This window comes from Squalius cephalus, assembly GCF_949319135.1.
Source record: "Squalius cephalus genome assembly, chromosome: 14".
NCBI lineage: Eukaryota > Metazoa > Chordata > Actinopteri > Cypriniformes > Leuciscidae > Squalius > Squalius cephalus.
In genome coordinates, this window is record NC_137135.1 from 26,969,993 (window position 1) to 26,991,204 (window position 21,212).

A 21,212-nucleotide genomic window follows, 5' to 3' on the forward strand; every position below is an offset into this window, starting at 1 on the left:
CATAAAATGTCTTTACTGTCATTTTTGATCAATTTAATGTGTCCTTGGAAAAAATGCAGAAAAAAATCTTACTGACCCCAAACTTTTTAACGGTAGTGTATACCTTTATATTAGTATTTCATATAGTTAATTAAACTGCAAAACATTCTTATGGTAGAGCCATAAGTAATAATTTTTTTTCCCCCATAATATTGCTGTTTATCCTAGTGAACCTCAAGGAATGTGCTATATTGAGACCTCAAATCTGGATGGAGAAACTAATCTCAAGATCAGACAGGTGAATTCTTTTTTCTTTTCATGTTATACCTGCTGTTGTTATTGATACTCTACATTTCAGCTAGTTCATCAGTGTGAATTTTATTACTTTTTGTGTAAAAATGGGTGTTTTTTGTTATACTCAGGGTCTGCAGATCACTGCGGACATTAAGGACATTGACCGTCTGATGCGTCTCTCCGGACGGATGGAATGTGAGAGTCCCAACAGACACCTCTATGAGTTTGTGGGCAATATTCGCCTGGATGGACACAGGTAAGAGAAGAGGAAAATTGCCTTGTGAAATTTGGCTTGAGGTGAAAGAAAAAAAAGCAGAAATGCTGAGGCTGACTTCAGCCTTGTATTTTATTAGTCTGAAATATTGATGAGCATGAGACAAGTTAATTTCAGCAAGATGGATTCGATCAAAGTTGAAAAATTAAAATGACTCCCTGGTACTTTCGAGGCAGACTATTAAAGGCAGGTTTAAAAGTGTATTGATGTTTAGCGAGGAACAAAGCTGTACTTTATACAAAATTACAAATTGTTGTGTTTTCATTAAACCTACCTCAGTGCAGTTATTTGTATCAAACATCACATTCTCCTTTTGTTATGCTAAATGTTTTTGGTGGTATTCATTGTTTAAAGTTGTCGAATGGCGAAATAGTCAAATTGTCATCTTTGCTCCATATTTAGCACTCTACCACTGGGTCCTGATCAGATCTTGCCGCGAGGAGCTCAACTCAGGAACACGCAGTGGGTGCACGGTATCGTGGTCTACACAGGACACGACACCAAACTCATGCAGGTGAGTTGTCCGTTTCAGTCCACTCTAGTCATATCCCAAATCCAGCTTTATTCTGAGAAACCATGATGATTTGTGTCCTCTAGAACTCCACACGCCCCCCTCTGAAGCTTTCCAATGTGGAGCGCATCACCAACTTTCAGATCCTCGTGCTTTTCGGCTGTCTCTTGGCCATCTCGTTGGTTTGCTCCATCGGCCAGACCATCTGGAAGTATCAGTACGGCAATGACGCCTGGTACATGGATCTCAACTGTAAGAACCAGACCCCCCCTTCCTTCTGTCATGCTAGACCGCTTGCGCGTCTATGTGTGCTTTCATTTTTTTCGTCAGTAATTTTTGTCTTCCCTATATGTAACATGCAACAAATATGCATTGCATATGTGAATATTTGTCAATAAAAAGGGAAAGGAGAATCTTTCCCTTTTAGTTCTAATATGCATAGACACGTGAATGTATAAATGGTTGAATATCACAAACGCTGCTGTACTATTTTTCGTTCGTTCTGTTATCAGCTTCCTTTCTAACATTCTGTTTGGTTTGTGTTTTTTGTTTCTTTGTTGTTGTCATTTTCTTAACAGCTCCAGGTAACAACCATTTAAAACCCTTGGCCATCTGTGAATGACCCCTCCTTACTAACCCCTAACTGAAGCTCAGCTTTTGCTAAGCTACCGAAGCCACTTATATGGTTGCCCTACTTTGAGAGGGTAATTGCAGAGGACTGCACACACACCAGGAATCCAATGATAGGTTTTTCCCCTCCAGCTCTACACTGTGTAGACCCTCTTAATGCCTGATGTCAAAAACGTGCCTCCCCTTCCTTTATTTTGGTGACACGTTAAACACTTCGCAAGCTCAGGCTTCGGCCACGCCAGCGTCCTTTTGCTCGTGCCTAACTAATGAGGTATGACAGTAAGCCTCGGACCCAAAGAAACACACGTGGAGAGGAGCAAGTTACCTAAGGGCCCTGTCAGAGCAAGAGTTTGAAATGTATTCCCGTGTAGAAACAGAAGACCCTGGAGGTCAAACCGTGACATTTTCTAAATGCCCCCCTTTTCCTCTTACCCACCTCCTCCTCTTCCTCCTCGTTCTGCTGCGTTTGTTTTACTGGTGCTGACAGACGAGGCTGAAAAGGCTCAGCTCTGGAGGAGGTGAGCAAATCCATGCTAATAGGCTTAATGTTTGGATTGTAAAAGTTCGATATTAAGAAATACAACACTGCCATTAAATTTTAATGAATAGTGATGGGAACATCTGTTGTGTGCCTGGAGCATCGCAGGTGATTGATAAAAAGAGAAAAATAGACAATTTTGCACACCAACGAGATGCGAAAATGTTAAATTTACGTCAGGAGCCACTTGCAAATTGATTAACATGTCACCACCATCATTATTCTTGATTTAAATAGGAGGGGCTGTTTGTGTCCAAATCGATCGCAGCTTGTTTTATGGCCTACACGGTTCCCTACTTGGTATGCTCTGTGAGTTCTTTGAAAATGTTGCCAAATGCTGAGATGCACCACCGTGAATGCTGGGTTACATCTGTAATTATTCACATCCACCGCAATCATTTGTAAAGGAAATATCAATGATGTTGGGCGTCATGTGAGGTAACAGTGAGGTCATAAAGCAGGTATCCATCATGAAATTGATTATTATTCTAAGGGAGGGGGACTTAGTCTTCTATGTTTGTTGTTTGCCGTCCTAGTGGAGCCGTAAAAGCGAGAGGTGGCATTGATTTCTTGTTTACATGCTTTTGCTGGTCATATTTACAATATAAACCAAGGACACTTCCTGCTCTTCAGTCAGAGGTATGATCAAGATGGCTCATAATACCTGGAGGGAACTACACTACCATTCAAAATTCAGCTTTGTCATCACAGAAAAAAAAAAAAAAAAAAGACAATCATTGTTTTAAATTGTGATAATATTTCACAATATTACTGTTTTACTGTATTTTTGATCAAATTAAAGCAGCCTTGCTGAGCATAAGAGACTTCTTTCAAAAACACTTAAAAATCTTACCAGCCCCAAACTTTTGAATGGTAGTGTATCTATTTAGTATTCCTATTCATTTCAGTGCTAGTTGCACAAGTAAGAAATTCGAAAACTACTTTTAAATTGATGCTAATGGAGAAAATGCTTTCTGCAGCAAGATGGTGTAGTTACAACATCTGCAAACTAACTGGGTCAGGCTAACCAGCCAACTCTTGACCTCTTGGGCATGATTGCATCTGTTTGGTTTTGTTCTGCTGGACATCAGGATAGGATTCATCCCCAGAGGTGAAAACAATGCAGTATGCTTTAAGGCTTCCAGATTGGGTTTGCAGGCGTACACAGAGGGCGATGAACACACACCTTCCACTCATTAATCTAAGCATCGCACACTTCAAGCAGATGAGTAATTATTCATAATAAATAATTCATTTGACTTTGAACCCCTGTGATGTTTTGGCTTTGGCTTCTGTCCCAGTAAGTATCCAAACCAATGCACATGGCTCTATGCAGATTGAGCTGTGGACTGGAGCACTTGAGCTGCAGTCGTTTGTTATGCATTCACACCACCTGCAACAACAGTCACCCATGCTGAACTCCTGGCCATGAAATAACAGGTAGCAGGTTTTGTGCTGCACAAATGCTGACGGGTGTCTTGAGAAGTGCTGACCCTACAGCGCGACTCCTTGCTGCACTGATGTCACTGGACCTGCAGTAGTTTAGAGAGATGCGTGCTGCATCTTCCACTGCTTCAGAATGCTGCTGTGAGCATGTGCAGATTGGTTGATATTAATGATTAGCCTTTGTCTCATTTAAACTAATTTGTATTGAATGCAGAGAAAGGATTTATTGCTGACTTGGTGTTTGTTGGGTGTAGTTTTTGACCTTTAATTCAAGTCAAGTCACCTTCATATTTATAGCGGTTTATACATAGAAATTGTTTCAAACCAGCTTCACAATAATTAACAGGACTAGAAGAGTCTTTTAAGACTAGATGACTGTTCAACAGTCAAGCAAGAAATAAGTTGTTTAACTTAGTATGTACTTTTAGTAGTGCTTAGTAGTACATTTCCAGTGCAGCAAAATCTTCCAACAAGAAAGGTGTTCTTCAACCGACAAACAAGAGACCGTTTCAAACCTTCCAAATTATTGAAATATCTCTAAATGTCACATCTCTCTTTTCGGCTTCATATTATGGGAAGGTACTTTGGACTGAGTCCCCCTCCTTTACATTGAAACATCCAAACTGATTGTCTTCCTTCCCACCACTAGCCAAATCCTCTTCCTCTCTGTGTGAGTCAGTTCCAATAGCAGTTGTATGATTGCCCAGCCTCTTTAGTTCTATGATTCTGTATGGGAAAGCACTCCCTCTCCTCCTAACTGCTCAGAAAGAGCATTATTGCATTCTGCGGACCCCCCTCCCCCCCAGGTAAAGCTTTTTATTAATACTTAAAGTCAACACGAAATCAAAATTAAACCCATTTACTTAAACACGTTAGTCTCACCATTTCATCAGTGGTTAATGTTAACCAATAGCCAAACTATTTATTTTATGGGTACAATAAAAAAAATCTTACAGACCTTTTGAATGGTAATTATTTTGAAAAAAAGTCTTAAGGATGCATTTATTTGATTGGAAAACCAGTAATATTGTGAAATATTATCTTTTTCTGTTTTAATATATTTTAATGTAATTTATTCCTTTTGATGTCAAAGCTGAATTTTCAGCATCATTACTCCAGTCATCAGTGTCACGTGATCCTCCAGAAATCATTCTAATATACTGATTTGGTGCTCAAGAAACATTTATTATTATCGATATTGAAAACAGGTGGTACTTAATATTTTTGTGGAAACCATGATACATATTTTTTAGGACTCTTTGTTGAATGGAAAGTTCAAAAAAGGATAGCATTTATTTGAAATAGGAAACATTTGTAACATTGTAAATGTTAAAGTGCGTCCTTGTTGAATTGAAGTGTTTAATAAAATAATTTGACCCCTATCATTTGAACAGTTAGGGTTAGAAGTAAAATGGGTTGTGAATGTTGTTTCATGTTGACTTTAATTCTATGTCTGAGCTGTCTTGTGTCTGTGGTCTTGTTTTTATCGATTACACTTTTTTTCTCTTTGTGCTGCTCTCTTTGTTAAATTTGGTGATCATCGGAAATCATGATCACCCACCCCAGTGCATTGTGGGATAATGTGTTGCTTTGAAGTTTGCCCATATTGCCAAGGCTTCTGCTATGATGTCAAAGACTCGAGTCTCAGTTTAGCTACTAATTAATGGAGACCTAATTGGAGAATTGAATGTAAATTTGTAGGTTAGAGTCTTATCGGAGAGATTGGTTGAAAGAGTTGAATTTGCTCAGATTAGTGTTTGCACAACGCTCGCACAACGCTAGTGGGGCATTGTGGAAACGTTGCAAATTAGACCAGATGAGCTTGTGGCATTGTCCTTCCATCTTCCCTCCCCAGTCCATCCCATCCCATCATGCCTTTCATTGCTCAGAAACCTGTCTGTCACCTCACTTCCACTCTTTCCTCTTCCTTCCCTCGCTCTTCTTTTTCCAGATGGTGGAGCAGCTAATTTTGGCCTGAACTTCCTCACCTTCATCATCCTCTTCAACAACTTGATTCCCATCAGTCTTCTGGTGACTCTAGAGGTCATCAAGTTCGTCCAGGCTTTCTTCATCAACTGGGTGAGTGCGAGTCTGAGCCACGGGGGCTGTTCCTGCTTGATGAATCTGCTGTCTTTGAAATGCAGACTGCTTAAACCTCCAGGGCCAATCCCAGAAAATTTCACAGCCCAAAACGAAAGTGGAGCTTTATCAAAATAACCCATATGAAGATGCCAAAATTGGATTTAGGGCAGGGCGTTTAAAACACACAGACACTGATTTTAGATGCAGTGGAGTTTTGAGTTCCCACTGAATGGCAAGACTTTTGAGTCGAGGTTGCTTTGATTGACAGAGTATTAAACTATCATTTTAAAGTGTTAGTCATGTTTTGGAGTCCAGATGGCAAGGCAAGGTATTAATAAAAAATGGTTGTGAATATTCATTCTGCTTGGTGACACTGTATTTTAGGACACTGACATGCTGTATGAAGCCACCAACACACCAGCTATGGCCCGGACATCAAACCTGAATGAGGAGTTGGGACAGGTACTGCTTGTCCTCAATTTCAGAAATAAACAAAAGGCGATGAATGAAAATGAAAAATGAAAACTAATATTTGGATTTGATTTACCTTTGCCGTCATCCAACAATCACTTAAAGTTAACCTTTAAAAACTCTCACTTGAAGCATTTGAAATTATTCATTTTGTGACTTATGTGTTTTATTAGATTTATTCAAATAAAATAATACAGATTTTTACTATCTACTATCTAATTTTACTATATTCTATTCATCAGTTATCAGTCATAATATAAGTTATCAGGATTTTATTAGGGAATACATCCTAATGCCAGTTAATATAATAAAGACCTACTTTTTGCTGTTGAGTTAATTCCTGGCTAGTTGGGTTAGTTCACCCAAAAATGAAAATTCTGTCATTATTTACTCTCTCATGTCTTTACAAAGCTGTAAGACGGCTGTTGTTCGGAACGCAAATGAAGATATTTTTAATGAAATCAATAGGCACAGTCACAGGCCACTATCACTTTGACGGTTCAAAAAGTTAATAAAGAGATCGTAATCCATATGAATTGAGTGGTTTAGTCTATAAATCTGTAAATTTTCTGAAGAGACTCGATCATTTAATGTGATGAACAGATTGAATTTATGCTTTTATCCACATATAAACATTGATCAGCAAACATAAACTCAAAAACATAAGCTCAACCGAACCTGCTTTACGTGCGAGAACAAACTGCATTGTTTCTTGCTGAAGCTCAAACATGCTGCGTAACACATGAGAATGAGCCTCATTGGTTCTTGTGGAAGCTCAAACATGCTGCGTAACACATGAGAATGAGCCTCATTGGTTCTTGTGGAAGCTCAAACATGCTGCGTAACACATGAGAATGAGCCTCATTGGTTCTTGTGGAAGCTCAAACATGCTGTGTAACACATGAGAATGAACCTCATTGGTTCTTGCAGAAGCTCAAACATACTGCGTAACACACGAGAATGAACCTCATTGGTTTTTGCAGAAGCTCAAACATGCTGCGTAACACACGAGAATGAACCTCATTGGTTCTCACGTCAAGTAAACATGCTTGAGCTTTTATTTACCATAACTGATGTGTGCGTTGATGAATGTTTATATGTGAATAAATGCTTAAATTAAATCTGTTCATCATATAAAGCAATTTGTTTTTTCAGAAAATTTGGACTGAACCATTCAATTCATATGGATTAGTTTTACAATCTCTTTATTAACTTTTTGAAACGTCAAAATGGTAGTTGCTTAAGACTTTCAATGGAGGGACAGAAAGTTCTCAGATTTCATCAAAAATATCTTAATTTGTGTTCCAAAGACAAACGAAAGTCTTACAGGTTTAGAAATTACATGAAGGTGAGTAAATAATGACAGAATTTAAATTTTTGGGTGAACTAACCCTTTAAATGTCGTTTTGTTTCACTCAGAATAAGTTGCATTATGGAAGTAAAATGGGTTGAATATATTTACTTAAAGTCTGCTTACTTTTACCTAATTTACTGTAGTTTATTGCTCTCTCTTTCCTAAAACCAGGTGAAGTACATCTTTTCAGACAAGACAGGCACCCTGACCTGCAACGTCATGCAGTTTAAGAAGTGCACAGTTGCAGGCGTGGCCTACGGGTAAGGCTCTGTTTCATATTGCGTTCATAATCAGTAGAGTGTACATCTGGCTCTAGCTGTCTTGTCCTCAGCTCCCTTGTTAGCAGCTGCCTCGATGCTTCCCTGCACAGTCAGAGTGATTCTATAAATATCAGAGAAGGGGACTCGCAGATTCTCTTCCTTTTTTTTACATGCTTAGATAGGAACACAGCGTTTCAGGTTGACTATTTGTCTAATTTGGGACGTTTTTATGGGGCATGCAATGTATATGCCTGTTCTAAAACTAGATGTAGAAAATTTTGAGGTTTTACACATTTGTATTTATAAGCCTAAAGTGTTGTGAAAGATTAGATTTCCATTGTGCTGCAGCTGATGCTATGTGAGTATTTTTGAAGAAATGTTCATCAGAATGCTCAGCATGTGGCAGATGAGACAATGATGGCATAGCTCTCTTCCATATCTGTCTTTCCTTCTCACCAGATAGATTTTATGATCACAGTGATGTTTATGGTAAGCAGTTTACGAAAGATGAGGCGTATTGGGCAAGGTCACGTCGGGGCCACGGCACTGAGATTATTGGATGTTTACATGCACAAGGACTCTAGATCTTATCACAGACACGCCAACCATCACAAAATACAACCTTGTATTCACATTCATGCTTAATAGTGCCTCTTTACATTCTGCATTCAGAGAATAAAGCACATGGCAGCAGTATCAGAGCTGAATCTAAATGATCTGTGCTCCAGCATTAGGAGCAGCATTAATCCTATTAACTCAATTAAAACTCTTCTGAGATCAGGAGATTCAAGAGGCAGTTCCATTGTGACACTTAAAGGAAAACACTTACTGGAAATATTAAATTCATAATGTTGAAATATATTTGCATTTCCAGTGCTAATGCTTGCAAGGCAGCAAAAGATTATTATTTTATTTATTTTTTTAGGGTTTTACTTTATTAAACTCACCTCAGGTACCTGTCACACTTGGAGTTTATTTTCTATATATTGAGCCAAGAGGTCAGTCTGTGATGTTTATTTTCTCTATTGGTCTAAAGTCATCTTCTGTGTTCACTTGCAGGTTAGAGTTTTCCAAACTTGATATTTGGTACACAGAAAAATATGTGGCGAGCTTTTGTTGCTGGTCTTGTTTTCTGTGTGCTGTGCATGAGAATCAACACGCAAAGAAATAAAAATCACGATTCATTATGCCAATATTACAATTATATCATCACTGACAGATTTTATATGATGATTTTCCTAGCCATTTTATACTTGATCAAAATGTTGGTGTCAAATTTTTCTCTTTTTTTTGGAAAGTCTTTTATGCTCACCAAAGCTGCATTTATCTGATAAAATCACAGTAAAAACAGTAATATTGTTTTCTATTGTAGTATATTTTAAAATGTAATTTATTCCCTGGCAAAACTAAATTTTCAGCATCATTACACCAGTGTCACATGATCCTTCAGAAATCATTCTAATATACTGATTGGGTGCTTAAGAAACATTTTCTATTATTAGTGTTGAAAACAGTTTGGCTGTTTAATATTCTTGTGGATACTGATAAAAAAACAAGTAATAAAAACTCAGTGAGTGTTTTAGCGCAATTTTCTGACGTCATGGGATCACAACACTAAGAGATAGTAAATCTTTTCCTGGATTTTTTTTGTGCGTTCCCGAGATTAGACCTTCCTTAACATAATGCCGAAAACCCGAAGTCTCTAGGTGGTCTGGTTGAGGAGTAGATAGAAGTGCAAGATTGGTGCGCACAGACAGAACAGAAATCATGAGTTAACAATCGCAATTTTGTCCGGTGGAAAATTGCGCTAAAAAGGAAATCAGGATTTGACATTATAAATGCCTTTACTGACTCCATCCAGCAAAGATGCATTCAGTTGATTTAAAAAAAAATATGTGTTAATAAAAAAATTCAAAATGAACTGACCCCAAACTTTTGAACAGGATGATGTCTGAACGTCCGTACGTTAAGTTTGAGAATATAACTAGCAAGTCAAAGCAAGGTCATGCAGTATGAAGCTCATTCGTTCACCCTCTAATTCTACATCCTTGACCTTTGCACCAGGCTAAATTACAATGCTGATGCCTCCTAAGCCAGCATCATTCCTGAAGCCATTCTTCTAGATATTTCTTTCTACATAGAGGAGGGATCCCTCTGCTTATCCATTGGTGAAGTCAGCCGTTTATTCTCTCATAAGTATGTTTTACAGCTCTTTTACTTTTTCAAACTGGGCTACTGTATATTTCAGAAGTGAGTCGTACTCCACCTCCTGAATATTGATGCCATCTCTTATCAGCTTCAAATAAACTTGGTCCCGTTTGATGATGCATCCCTCCTCTTCCCCCACATCTCCTCTTGCTGGGCGTCGGAGCGAGTACAGCCACCGCACCAAGTCATTGATGTTTTTGAAGCGTGACATCTTTTCTTGCAGTGAGTGGAGAAACTTGGTGCAAGCCCAAAGGAAGAGTTTGATGTGAAATGTAGCCTAGATTTTTGACTTGACATGTTTGTCGGACTGGAAAAACCAACATGCTGCTAGTGTAGCATGCTGGAGTTCTGGTGTTAATGTTGAGATGAGCTGACGTCTTTCCACTAGACCTTGCATTTTATGTCTCTTTTGTGTTTCATGTCCGAGTTGAATTTCTTGAATTTCTCAGATTTTTCGTTCACATGTCTTCATTGAAAACTCTCCCCATTGACCCCAAAAAAATCTCAAGGCATTTCCTAAATCCACAGCGACTACATTAATAACACCAGCACATCATTTTGTGTCTCAATTATGTTCATTTACACTCTTAAACCAATCTTGTTCATTTAGTAAACAAAGGTTTGGTCTGCCGGTGTCATATGCAGACCAAGAGGTTGAAAAGTTGGTTTTGATATGATCTCAGGTATCATATCTTTGACTTAAACTTATTTTATTTAAGCTAATTTAACATTTCTAGTTTTTGTCTTATATTTTATTTAGCTTTTGTTTAAATTAAAATGTTTAATAGTTTTTGTTAACAATAACAACACTGTACACTAGACTTGAATGTTTTGTTTTTTTGCACACATGCTGGTGTCTCTGTCAACATTGGACCGTTTTCTGTCCTCATAGTCTTAATTTCAGACATAAATAGCCATGTGTCTCACGTAAAACAAAGATTTGACATTGTCACAAAAGGGTGCGATGTGTTTTGGCCCCCCATGACTCTTTCCCCCCCGCTTGTGTTACGTTGCACAGCTAGTTAAGTAGAACAGTAATTAATGAGGAAATCCCTTTGGCTGAAGATGTTAATTAATTTAATGAGATTTCATGGAGACATGATGGCCAAAGTGCTTTTTAGCCCTCAGCACTAGAGGAAATTATTGTATGTGATATCATTTTTTTTCTTATTTCTTTGCTTTTGGAACTGTCACAACTGTGTTTGGGTTGTAAAGCTGGGCAGTCTTGGATAATTGCACTCCTTTTCTTATTTATAGGCTTACATCAGGGTCTCCTCTGGCCCCATCTCCTTTGCAACTTATTAAAAACACATTAACATGTGTGGCCTGGATCTAGCTTGGCATATTACCTAATAACATTATCTCATGTGTGTGTATGCCAGTGATTTAAGAAGAAACCGTTGTGGGGCATAGAGTGTAGTCTCATTGGATGTAGTCTCAGGCAGAGACATAGAATGATTGACAAACAAGATGATTATATGGTGCAGTAGCAGGAGTGCTGCTTTCGCCTCTTTTGTTCATTGTTTGTGAATTGTTGTGTGTAAATGTCCAGCTGTACTCACCCCACCCCCAAATGTCTCTCGGGTTAGACATGATCTCATCTGTGCAACGAACGTGGAATCTGATAAACATTACCCATTTAGGTCAGGTGATAGGAGGGGGTCTGAATCCATTTTCAAGAGAAACAAAATATATATGATTTGTTTATATTATTGTACTGCTAAATTGCCAAGTATATTAATTTACCAAACACATTTTTGGAGCAACTTGGGGCTGAACCTTTCAAGACAATATAAATGTGACTTTGGTCTTAGTCTCTACTTTTTAAAAATATGTTTTGAAATGCTGCAGTAATTTCAGCATTTTTTTTATTGTATTTTAGTTAATTAATAAAAGTCAGGTATGATTTCATGACATGGAAAAAAAATTGGAACATTTAGACAAAATATAAAATGAAATGGAAAAAGTATCTTTATTATCATGATTTATGATCTAAGCACTGTAGTTTTATTGTGGAGGGCAAAACAATGCAATGCTACAAATAAGCATTTCTCAATATCCCTATATATGTATTGTATTAAATACTCAGATGATTTTCTTTTTATTATATATGTGTATTCAAGTAAACCTTAGTTGCTTCTGTCCAATATTTGGTCATCTTGAAATATTGCTAACAATATAATGTATAACTTATTCTTATGTTTACTTCATAAAGATTTATTACAGATTTCACAGAAAACAGACACATATATCACAACCTGAAGGGGAATGTTTTTAGAATACTAAAATGGCTTTTACTGGGTAAAAGTATGAACTATCAATCTGATGACAGAAGGCATGTAATAGATTGTGTACAACAGGTTTTTCAGCAAAATTTTTATCATGTTGGTAATTTAGAGGTCTTTTAGGTAAATTTGTTTCCAACTTTGATTTCAGTTCATTGCAATGTGGAGGGTTTTTTTTGTTTTGTTTTTGACTGACAAGGCTGGATCTAGGCCTCAAGAGTCAAGAAGTCTATTGTGGATCTGGTCTTGACTCCAATTCTTGTTTGAACCTGCAACATTAACAGCCATAATCTTTACCAACTAGGCTGCACCACCTTTTTAGCAAGTACTTTTGAGAGTGTCTGTTTGAAGTGAGCTGAGGTAGTGCGGTTCTGCAGGGATACTTTCGTGCAAGTCTCTCAGGTACCCTATTGCTTTTCTCTTCACTATCTTGTTGCTCTAAGCTCTTTTTCTCAGTAACAACCCAAAAGGGTCTGACACGGCTAGCATTTGTCTTTTTTAAACCATGTTTGTTTTAAAAGACCCAAGTCCCACCCGTCTGCAGAAATCTGTTTTGTTTGAATGCTGAAGAAGTCGTAGAGTCTAATACCTGCAGGACTTGTGTTGGCCTATATTAGCGTAAATGTACTGTTCCCCCCTGCTGAAATGCAGTTCTTCTGTTTCAGCGTACTAAACAATTCTCTTCCCCCTGAGGCTGATGGTACGGAGTCAGATATGTGCATGACCAGTCAACCTGTCTTTTGTTTTTGTAGTTTCTGTCGAGTCATAATTTTGGTTTGAAATTCGCCACATGAAGCAATAGGGTCAATGCTAATGCTTTTTACCCAAGCAATATTTTGTCAACGTAGGATCATTAATAGCACATTGGACATTTACAGATTTTTCCTTTCTTTTTTTCTTTCATTTTTCGATTTCTTTTCCCTTCACTTTTCTTATATGATCAATTTTCTGTTCCTTTTCTCTCTTTTTTCCTCTTTTCTTTCTTTTTGTTTTCCTTGCTTCCTTACAAATATTTTCTGAAGTTATGTATTCCTACATTCATGACAAACCCCATTTAAAAAGTACTATGGCTGTACCATGATAAATTGACCGTATCAGATGTACCTGAATACCGTAGTACTTTGATGTATACCCTGATACTGAATGATTTCCATAATCACGGACCATGTAAAGGAAACTTCAAATAATAATGTGGCATGGTACATGCCCACAAATCTATATACTATGGTTGGGACTTCTAATACCATGTGACACATGGCACTTATTTGTTATTACTGTGTTGTGTGCACATTGCTCTTTCAAAACAATTTCTACAATACACACAACTCTGTATTGTTTTTTTTCTTTGTTTTTTTTTTCCTAGTGTGCTATTCTCCCTTTGTGTCATAATATTAACTCTGCTCATTCTAACTTTTTCCCTCACCAGTGTCTGGTCCTTAAACACATGGTCAGGCCAGTGTCCACTCGTATTACAATTAACAAAGCCATCAACGCCCGAATCTGTTGACCTGAGCAAAGATGCAAGAATAATTTTCTGCTGTCAAGCCGGCAGCAGTGGCTGTGTCTCCCTATCCCAGCAGAATCGGTTTAGCAGCCAGCAATTCATCCACTGCCCCTCTACTAGCACGGGCTTGTCTTAGCCTTTCTATATAGTAGATAATGTAGCCATTCCAGCATTCATCTAATTATTTGTCTTACCTTGGATTTCTGCTCTTTAATTAGCTGTAGTTACAGTATGCTGTTTATTGGTTAGTCATTCTCCCTTAGCCTTCAAATTCATGTGATGTCTGTTGCATTAAATCTGATTCTTTGTTAGACAATTAGTATGGATAAATATTAGAGTTTTGCCTTGCAGTGAATACATTCTTAATTATTTGTTTTGGATCAACGCTCTTGCATCTCTCACAAAATCCCTTTATTTTCTTTGGTCTAACTTTTCTTAACGTGTTTGCAGGAATTAGTTTTAACAAAATGTAAATGGGATTTATTGAGATGCATCTGTTGATGTTAATTATTTATTAATGAAAGCATAAACATCATATAAATATAATAATATATTGTCACTGCTTTCTATTCAGAGTATATAAAAAATAAATTCTCTTAAACCCACTTCTATAGATCTGATTTATTGCACAGGCAGACATGGGTAAACATGGTCATTTGGGTTCTGTTTTGTCTGTAACTCTCTTCACTCCACCCAACAGTCATGCAGCTGAAGTTGAGGATGGTAGTTTTGCGGAGGAGGACTGGTAAGGACCAACACCATTGGCTGTATGTTTTATGCTTCTGTGATGTGTTCTTGCTGTGTTGCCTTGTGAGAAATGTGGTTTGAGCCCTTTTCTTGTGATGTGGTTGTGTTTATTGGACTACTTCTGCACGGTGTCACCCTAAATTAGTGTGAAGACAGATTCCTGTTGAATGAAGGAGCTGTTGTCTGATATTCTGTGCTGTGCTGGTTTGATTTAATATAATTAATCTGTTGTTTTGGGCTGTACTGTATGGTTAAGACAGCAACAGGTGTTTTCTATTGAAGACTGAGTTTGTCTTTGATTTCTCCACACAAACTTGTTTACTACAGACTAAAGTTTTAATATATGCGCCTCTCTCTCTCTATGGTGTAACTTTTGCTAAATATATAGCACCCAGTAACTGTCAAAAGTTTTGAAACATTAAAAAAAATATGTTTTTGAAAGAAGTCTCTTATGCTCACCAAGGCTACATTCATTTAAGCAAAACTGTAATATGATATTTTATTACAAATTAAAAGAACTGTTTTCTATTTGAATATATTTTCAAATGTAATTTATTCCTGTGCTGTCAAGGCTGAATTTTCAGCATCATTATCTTTATGATTTCTGAAGGATCATGTGACACTGAAGACTGGAGTAATGATGCTGAAAATTCAGCTTTCCTTTCCCATAACAGCAATAAATTACATTTTTAAATGTATTCAAATATAAAAAGGTTATTTTAAATTGTAATATTTCACAATATTATTGTTTTCACTGTATTTTTGATCAAATAAATGCAGCCTTGGTGAGCATAAGAGACTTTTCAAAAAAATGCAAAATAATTTAATGTTTCAACTTTACATACTTTTTTGACAGGCACTGTATATAGCAAAAGTTAGGCCATTTAGCAAACGTTTTCAGATTTCAGTCTACTCTATGGTTGCTGTCCCTGTGTAACCTGCAGTTAAAAGTCTGCTTAAAGAACACAGTGATGTATGTAGATTAGTGACCAGTCTCCAGCGTATGAGTCAGTTTTCCTTGGGATTTAACTTTTAGAAAGCCATCCATATCATGACACACTTTATGACTTGTAACTGGAACAGCCAAACTCAAGACACATTAATTTTAGACAACACTAATAAAATATAAATGGAGCTCCAGCTTGAAAATTTTACTTCCCATTTGGACATTACTGAAATATCCCTCAGAGCATATGAGAAGCAAAAACCCTGACTGACATCACTTTATGTGGGTAAATCTTGTCTGGGTCAATTTTCACCCCAAATAAGAAAAAAATTTATTAAATCATATTTTGAATAAAGACTTACTGCTAAATATATATTATTTACATTTATTTATAACATTAATGCTGTACATTGTTAATATTTACTTTACTGCATTTATGCTGATTACAGTTTCAATGTACAGTATTATAGTATTATTATTTATTTTTTTACTTTTAATATATTACACTTTCTAAATTTACATTGTCACAGTAGCGGCGTTATAAATTAAATCAATCTTCCATATCCAGCATGGACCCCATGAGGACAATTTGCACTTAGTGAACGGGGCTCTAGAGATCTCTATAGTGTCCCTAGAAGAGCAGGATTCCTGTGGAGAGAATGGAAAGTCATGTTGTGTCCATTAGATTGAATATCTTCGTAACTCGAAAATGTTTTACCAGCCCATTTGATATTGATATTAAAATCTATCTTTAGCAAGTCTGTCAGGTTTATCTAATAAAGCCTAGTAGGGGTTTTATTGCACTCAAAATATAACCTAATTCAGAATAATGTTTCCACAAATTGAAAATGAATTTTCGTAAAATAAAATTAAATAATGAATATTAAATTGTATACTTTCTGCAGCGGAATCCTGAAATTGAGTTTCTTTTGTGGAACATGAACAAGAAGAAATGCTGATAGCATTGGACCCCATTGACTTTTATTGTAAGGAAAAAAACACATTTTTCAAAATATCATCTTTTGTGTTCATAGAAAAAAAGAAAGGCATACAGGTTTGGAATGACATGGAGGTGAAATCTTTATTTTTGGAGTGAGCTATTTATCTAACTAAATGTGTATGTTAAAAGGGATAGTTCACCCAAAAATTTAAATTCTGTCATCATTTATTCACCCGCAAACCTGTATGAGTTTGTTTCTTCTGCTGAACACAAAAGAAGATATTTTGAAGAATATGGGAACCAAACAGTTGATTGACCCCATTGAGTCATAAGTTCTGTTTTACAGATTTAAATGAATTGCACACAGTTACATTTTTATTAAATGATTATTTTGGGAGTGTAAACAAGTTGCGTGTGTCAAGCAAGAATAAAAGCATAGCCTACATAACAAATAATGATGGCCGAAAGGACTGGGTTCCCTGTTGTGGCCAAATATGAGAACAATTGTCTGTTTTTTCCAGAAAAAAGATCTGGAGAATTTCATCATTAACTTATGCACTATATATGCAGTATCTGTCTTTGTCTGAGCTGTGAGCATTGAGTCCGCAGGACAGGATTGTAGCTTCATTTGAGCGGTGAAGTCATGTGCAGGGGAACAATGGAAGCGTGTTTGCATGTGTCTTGTGGGAGTTATGTAAGCAACACTGACATATGCCTCCTGCCCCTACACCTCTGCTGTTTACTCTGTTTATCCCTCTCATAAACATGCACACATTTAAACAATGGTGAACTGCTTACTTTTCAGTGGAGCTGTAATAGGATATGCTGCAATGGCCTGTGTGGTGCGTGTGGTGGAGAGAGAAATAACGTGTTTATCTGTTATAGTCCATTATAGTTCAATACTGCAGTAGATTGCGGGAGGGATATGAATGAATGAGCAAAATCGGGCCATCGAGGGCCAATAACTACACTGCCGCATTCAGTTTCCATGGAGACGATTGTCCCGCTGGGCTTTGGATCACCAATAACAGAGGCTGTCTTCAGAATGCAATAGCATGCATGCACAGTCTACTCTGAATACTGCTTACTACTTCTATAAATAGCATGTGATGCTATATTCATTATGCAACGTTAGGCATTTCTAACGGTTATATGCAACATCATTGTCACATGACCTCATTACTTATGTTTAATTAAGCCAAAGTTATCTCGAAAATAACACTTAAAAATGCAGAATGGTGACATGCTAATTTTGTATTGAAGTCTTGTTAGCAAGATCAAACGATTAGTTGGGACGTTAAAAATTGCAATAATTATTATAATGCTTCTAGCTCATTCATGTTGAGTGAATTGCATTGTGACAAAGTAATTTTAATTGATCAAATAAAATGTATTTGATCAAAAATACAGTTCAAAAAAATTTAATCGTACAATATTATTACAGTGTAAAAGAACTGTTTTCTATTTTAATTCATTTTTAAATGTAATTTATTCTTGTGATGGCAAAGCTTCAGTGTCACATGACCTTTCAGAAATCATTCTAATATGCTGATTTGATGCTCAAGACCTTTTTGTTTTTATTAAAAACTGTTGCTGGTGAATATTTTTGTGGAAACCGGGATACAATTTTTTTCAGGGTTCTTTGAATAGAACGTTCAAAAGAACAGCATTTATTTGAAATGGAGATCTTTTGTAACATTATAAATGCCTTTACTGTCACTTTTGATCAATTTAATGAAAACATACATTAATTAATTTATAGTAATGTGAAATATGCTGTGTCATTGTATTTTTATGTGTATATGCGCCCTAGCTTTTGCTCAAAGTGCTCCGTCAGCACGGCAGCAGGGATCCTAATGTTCACGTTGCATGATACGTGGCCTTTTCTGTTCGGGAGCTACATTTTCTGCTTGTTGCACATTCAGACTAATGTTCGACCAATGCATTTTAACACGTTTGAAACCTGAACCTTTTTGTGTGTGAGTGAAAGAAGCATGTCTGCACGTATCCCAGTTTCATAATGTCCTCCTCTTAGTGTGATACATTTGATTTTTTTTATCCTCCTTCACAATGCCCCCAATTCCCCCACCCCCCTATGATTTTGTCCTTACCTGAACATGACATCTTCAGTGTAAGAGATGAATCTCACCAACCAATAATCTGCAACATGTTTGATATAATGCACCTGTGAGGTGAACAATGCTGTACACTGAACCCAGTGTGGCGAAACATTACATTTTTCCCCCCAGACTCCTTTGCCAGAAGCCGCAAATCTCACCTAACCTTTTCACGGTCAGATTTATATGGTTCTGATTTCTGAGGCTGCCGCTGCAGTAAGATGCTCTGGTCAAATGTCCTTTCCGCACTGGCTTGGGAGAGGGTTAATATAGTATGTGAACTGGTTCTTAAAAATGTCATGTTCAGCATACGGCTATAGATATGTCCACTACTGAGCTATTGAATGGCCTGTATATCACAGACCTACTGATCAATATCCTTCCTAAAAATGCTGTAGTCTGCAAGGTGTAAATTCAGTACCTCTACTGGTTAGATTGTCAGTGGGTGGTCACATGATGTTTGCATCTACTCTAAATAGATGTTTCATGAATAGTAAGAGGATAGGTTTTTTTTAAATGCAAGATAATAATGTGGTACTAATGTTGAAGTGGGAATCGGGGTGTTTGGGGGTCAAAGGTAAGGAGCAAGGCATTTGAGGGAATTAATATTAATGTTTGGCAAAGATGAGCTTTCCCTGATGAAGGGGCTCTTATAATAGCTTTAATAGCTAAACATTATTTTCTTTTAATTGAAAATCTGTTATAAATAAATGTTGCTTAGTCACGTGTGCATTAATTAAATTTTTACTTGATAGATGCATGCAACACTTCAACCTCTTAATTGTTGCTTTTGTTAATTTTAACTCAATGTAATTTAGTTAAATGCATTTATTTTATTTTTACAGTAGTTAGATCATTGAAAAGAATCAGTAAAGAATCATTGGCACCCCCTGCAGACCCCCTGGGGCTCAAATATGTACAGCAAATGGCACTTCATAAACAAACAGACTGATGCTTAGCAATTGGAGACAGTTTATTTTCCATTATTTTTCAGATAATTTTCACTACAGATGGAGAATTGTTGTTTTTAGTGAAGGGAGACAAAATGGCCCTTTTGTTTATAAATGAGAGCACCTGCTCCTGTATTTATCTCTGTCTTCCTTCATATCTCTCTTTGTATGCAGTCACAGCACTCAGTCCACAGAGGAAGCTGGATTTAATGACCCCAGCTTACTGGAAAACCTCCAAAGCAATCATGTAAGTACTGTAATGGCATCACAGCTGCTCAGTCATGCCCAGCCAGCCAGAAATTTACACACAGGCTCTGATATCCACACGCTCCCACCTCCTATCTTCCCTCGCGGCTCTTTTCTTGCTCATATCAGCTCTGTTCTGCCCACCTGGGTGTTTAGTAGTGTACAATCACAAAACTAGGCCTTTTGTCAATGTTAAGGCTAGTTCACACCAAGGACGATCACTGTAACGATAAAGATATAGTGTTAGAAATTGTTCGATATAGAAAATAATAGCAGAGTTCACACCAAAACTATAACTATAACGGTACAGAATGATTTTTTTTTTTTCATCTGATGAACGATAAAAAACATTGACAACCATTCAGAAACCATCCTGCTTTAAAGAGCTTGAGCATTTAAAGCAGTAGATGACATAACTTCAGCGCACGCTTAGAATAAATACTGTAGAATGATAGTGTGCGTTGGTGTGGAGACTAATATAGTTATCATTATTGTTATCTTTATAGTTTTCATTCTTGGTGTGAGCGGGCCTTTATTCTCTACTGACGTGAGACTTTTTCCCTGGTTTCACAGACAAGACTTAAGCTAGTCCCAGACTAAAATGTATGTTTGAGCGGTTTTAACTGAAAGCAACTTGCACTGACATATCTTAAAACATGTCAGTACCATTCTGCCCTACAAAGCAAAAAGGCAGTAACTACGCAGAGTGCAGAACTGAGAAAAATGACTTTAAAGTTATTCTGTCATCCAGCCTAAGTAGTTGTAGGTAGATTATTGGACATGTGGCTGTTTTGTTACTTTATATTAGCTTATTCTTTGTATATATCAATCCTCATATTTAATTTGATATTTTACCCCTATTTTGCAGTTACTGTATTCTTGCTTTGTAAATTTGCTTTGTATTACTTACCAAAAACGTGGCACAATACCAAGGAAAAAGGCAGTAACTACAGATTCTCCAAAAGCTATTACCATTTTTCTCCAAAACGACACACATTTGAGATAAGATGTTTTGTCACATAACAAAGGATGCCTTGAATGTCATGAAAATGATAATAACTCATTTTTGACCAAAAATGCAGTTACTGCCTTTTTGCTTTGTAGGGCAGCATTGTTTTGTCTCAAGATGCACACCAGTTTTTTTTCTAATCCTACTTAAATGTACTAATTGAACTAAGGCCTAATTCTGGCTTAGTCTAAGCCCTGACTTTGAAACCGGGCCTACTGTAAATTTATTTAAAAATAAGGCCCCATGTGCAGGTACTCAGGAGTAAGATATTTATTTGAACCTTGATGGTTTGTATGTGTGCATTTTATTGAATCAGGTAAGCTGTTTGTGCACAGGGTCTTTCGGTTGGTGAATTTGCGGCCAATTTCAAGAATTGTCCTGATATATAAATTTATGAAGGAAATACAACTCATCTGGATCT

The 21,212-nt window shown here is 36.9% G+C and overlaps 1 protein-coding gene across 4 annotated transcripts in view; it reads left to right on the plus strand.

The window, feature by feature from the left end:
- Window positions 1-21,212, plus strand: part of atp8a1 (ATPase phospholipid transporting 8A1) — a 130,227-nt gene that overhangs the window by 48,204 nt on the left and 60,811 nt on the right. For 2 of the 4 annotated variants that reach the window (XM_079893171.1, XM_079893170.1), the window contains exons 8-16: window positions 208-277; window positions 402-529; window positions 950-1,061; window positions 1,145-1,310; window positions 5,624-5,751; window positions 6,139-6,216; window positions 7,751-7,839; window positions 14,537-14,581; window positions 19,711-19,783. In XM_079893171.1, coding sequence (XP_079749297.1) covers window positions 208-277; window positions 402-529; window positions 950-1,061; window positions 1,145-1,310; window positions 5,624-5,751; window positions 6,139-6,216; window positions 7,751-7,839; window positions 14,537-14,581; window positions 19,711-19,783 — 889 coding nt within the window. The remainder of the gene's footprint in view (window positions 1-207; window positions 278-401; window positions 530-949; window positions 1,062-1,144; window positions 1,311-5,623; window positions 5,752-6,138; window positions 6,217-7,750; window positions 7,840-14,536; window positions 14,582-19,710; window positions 19,784-21,212) is intronic. The other 2 variants (XM_079893173.1, XM_079893172.1) reach the window with 1 other exon arrangement.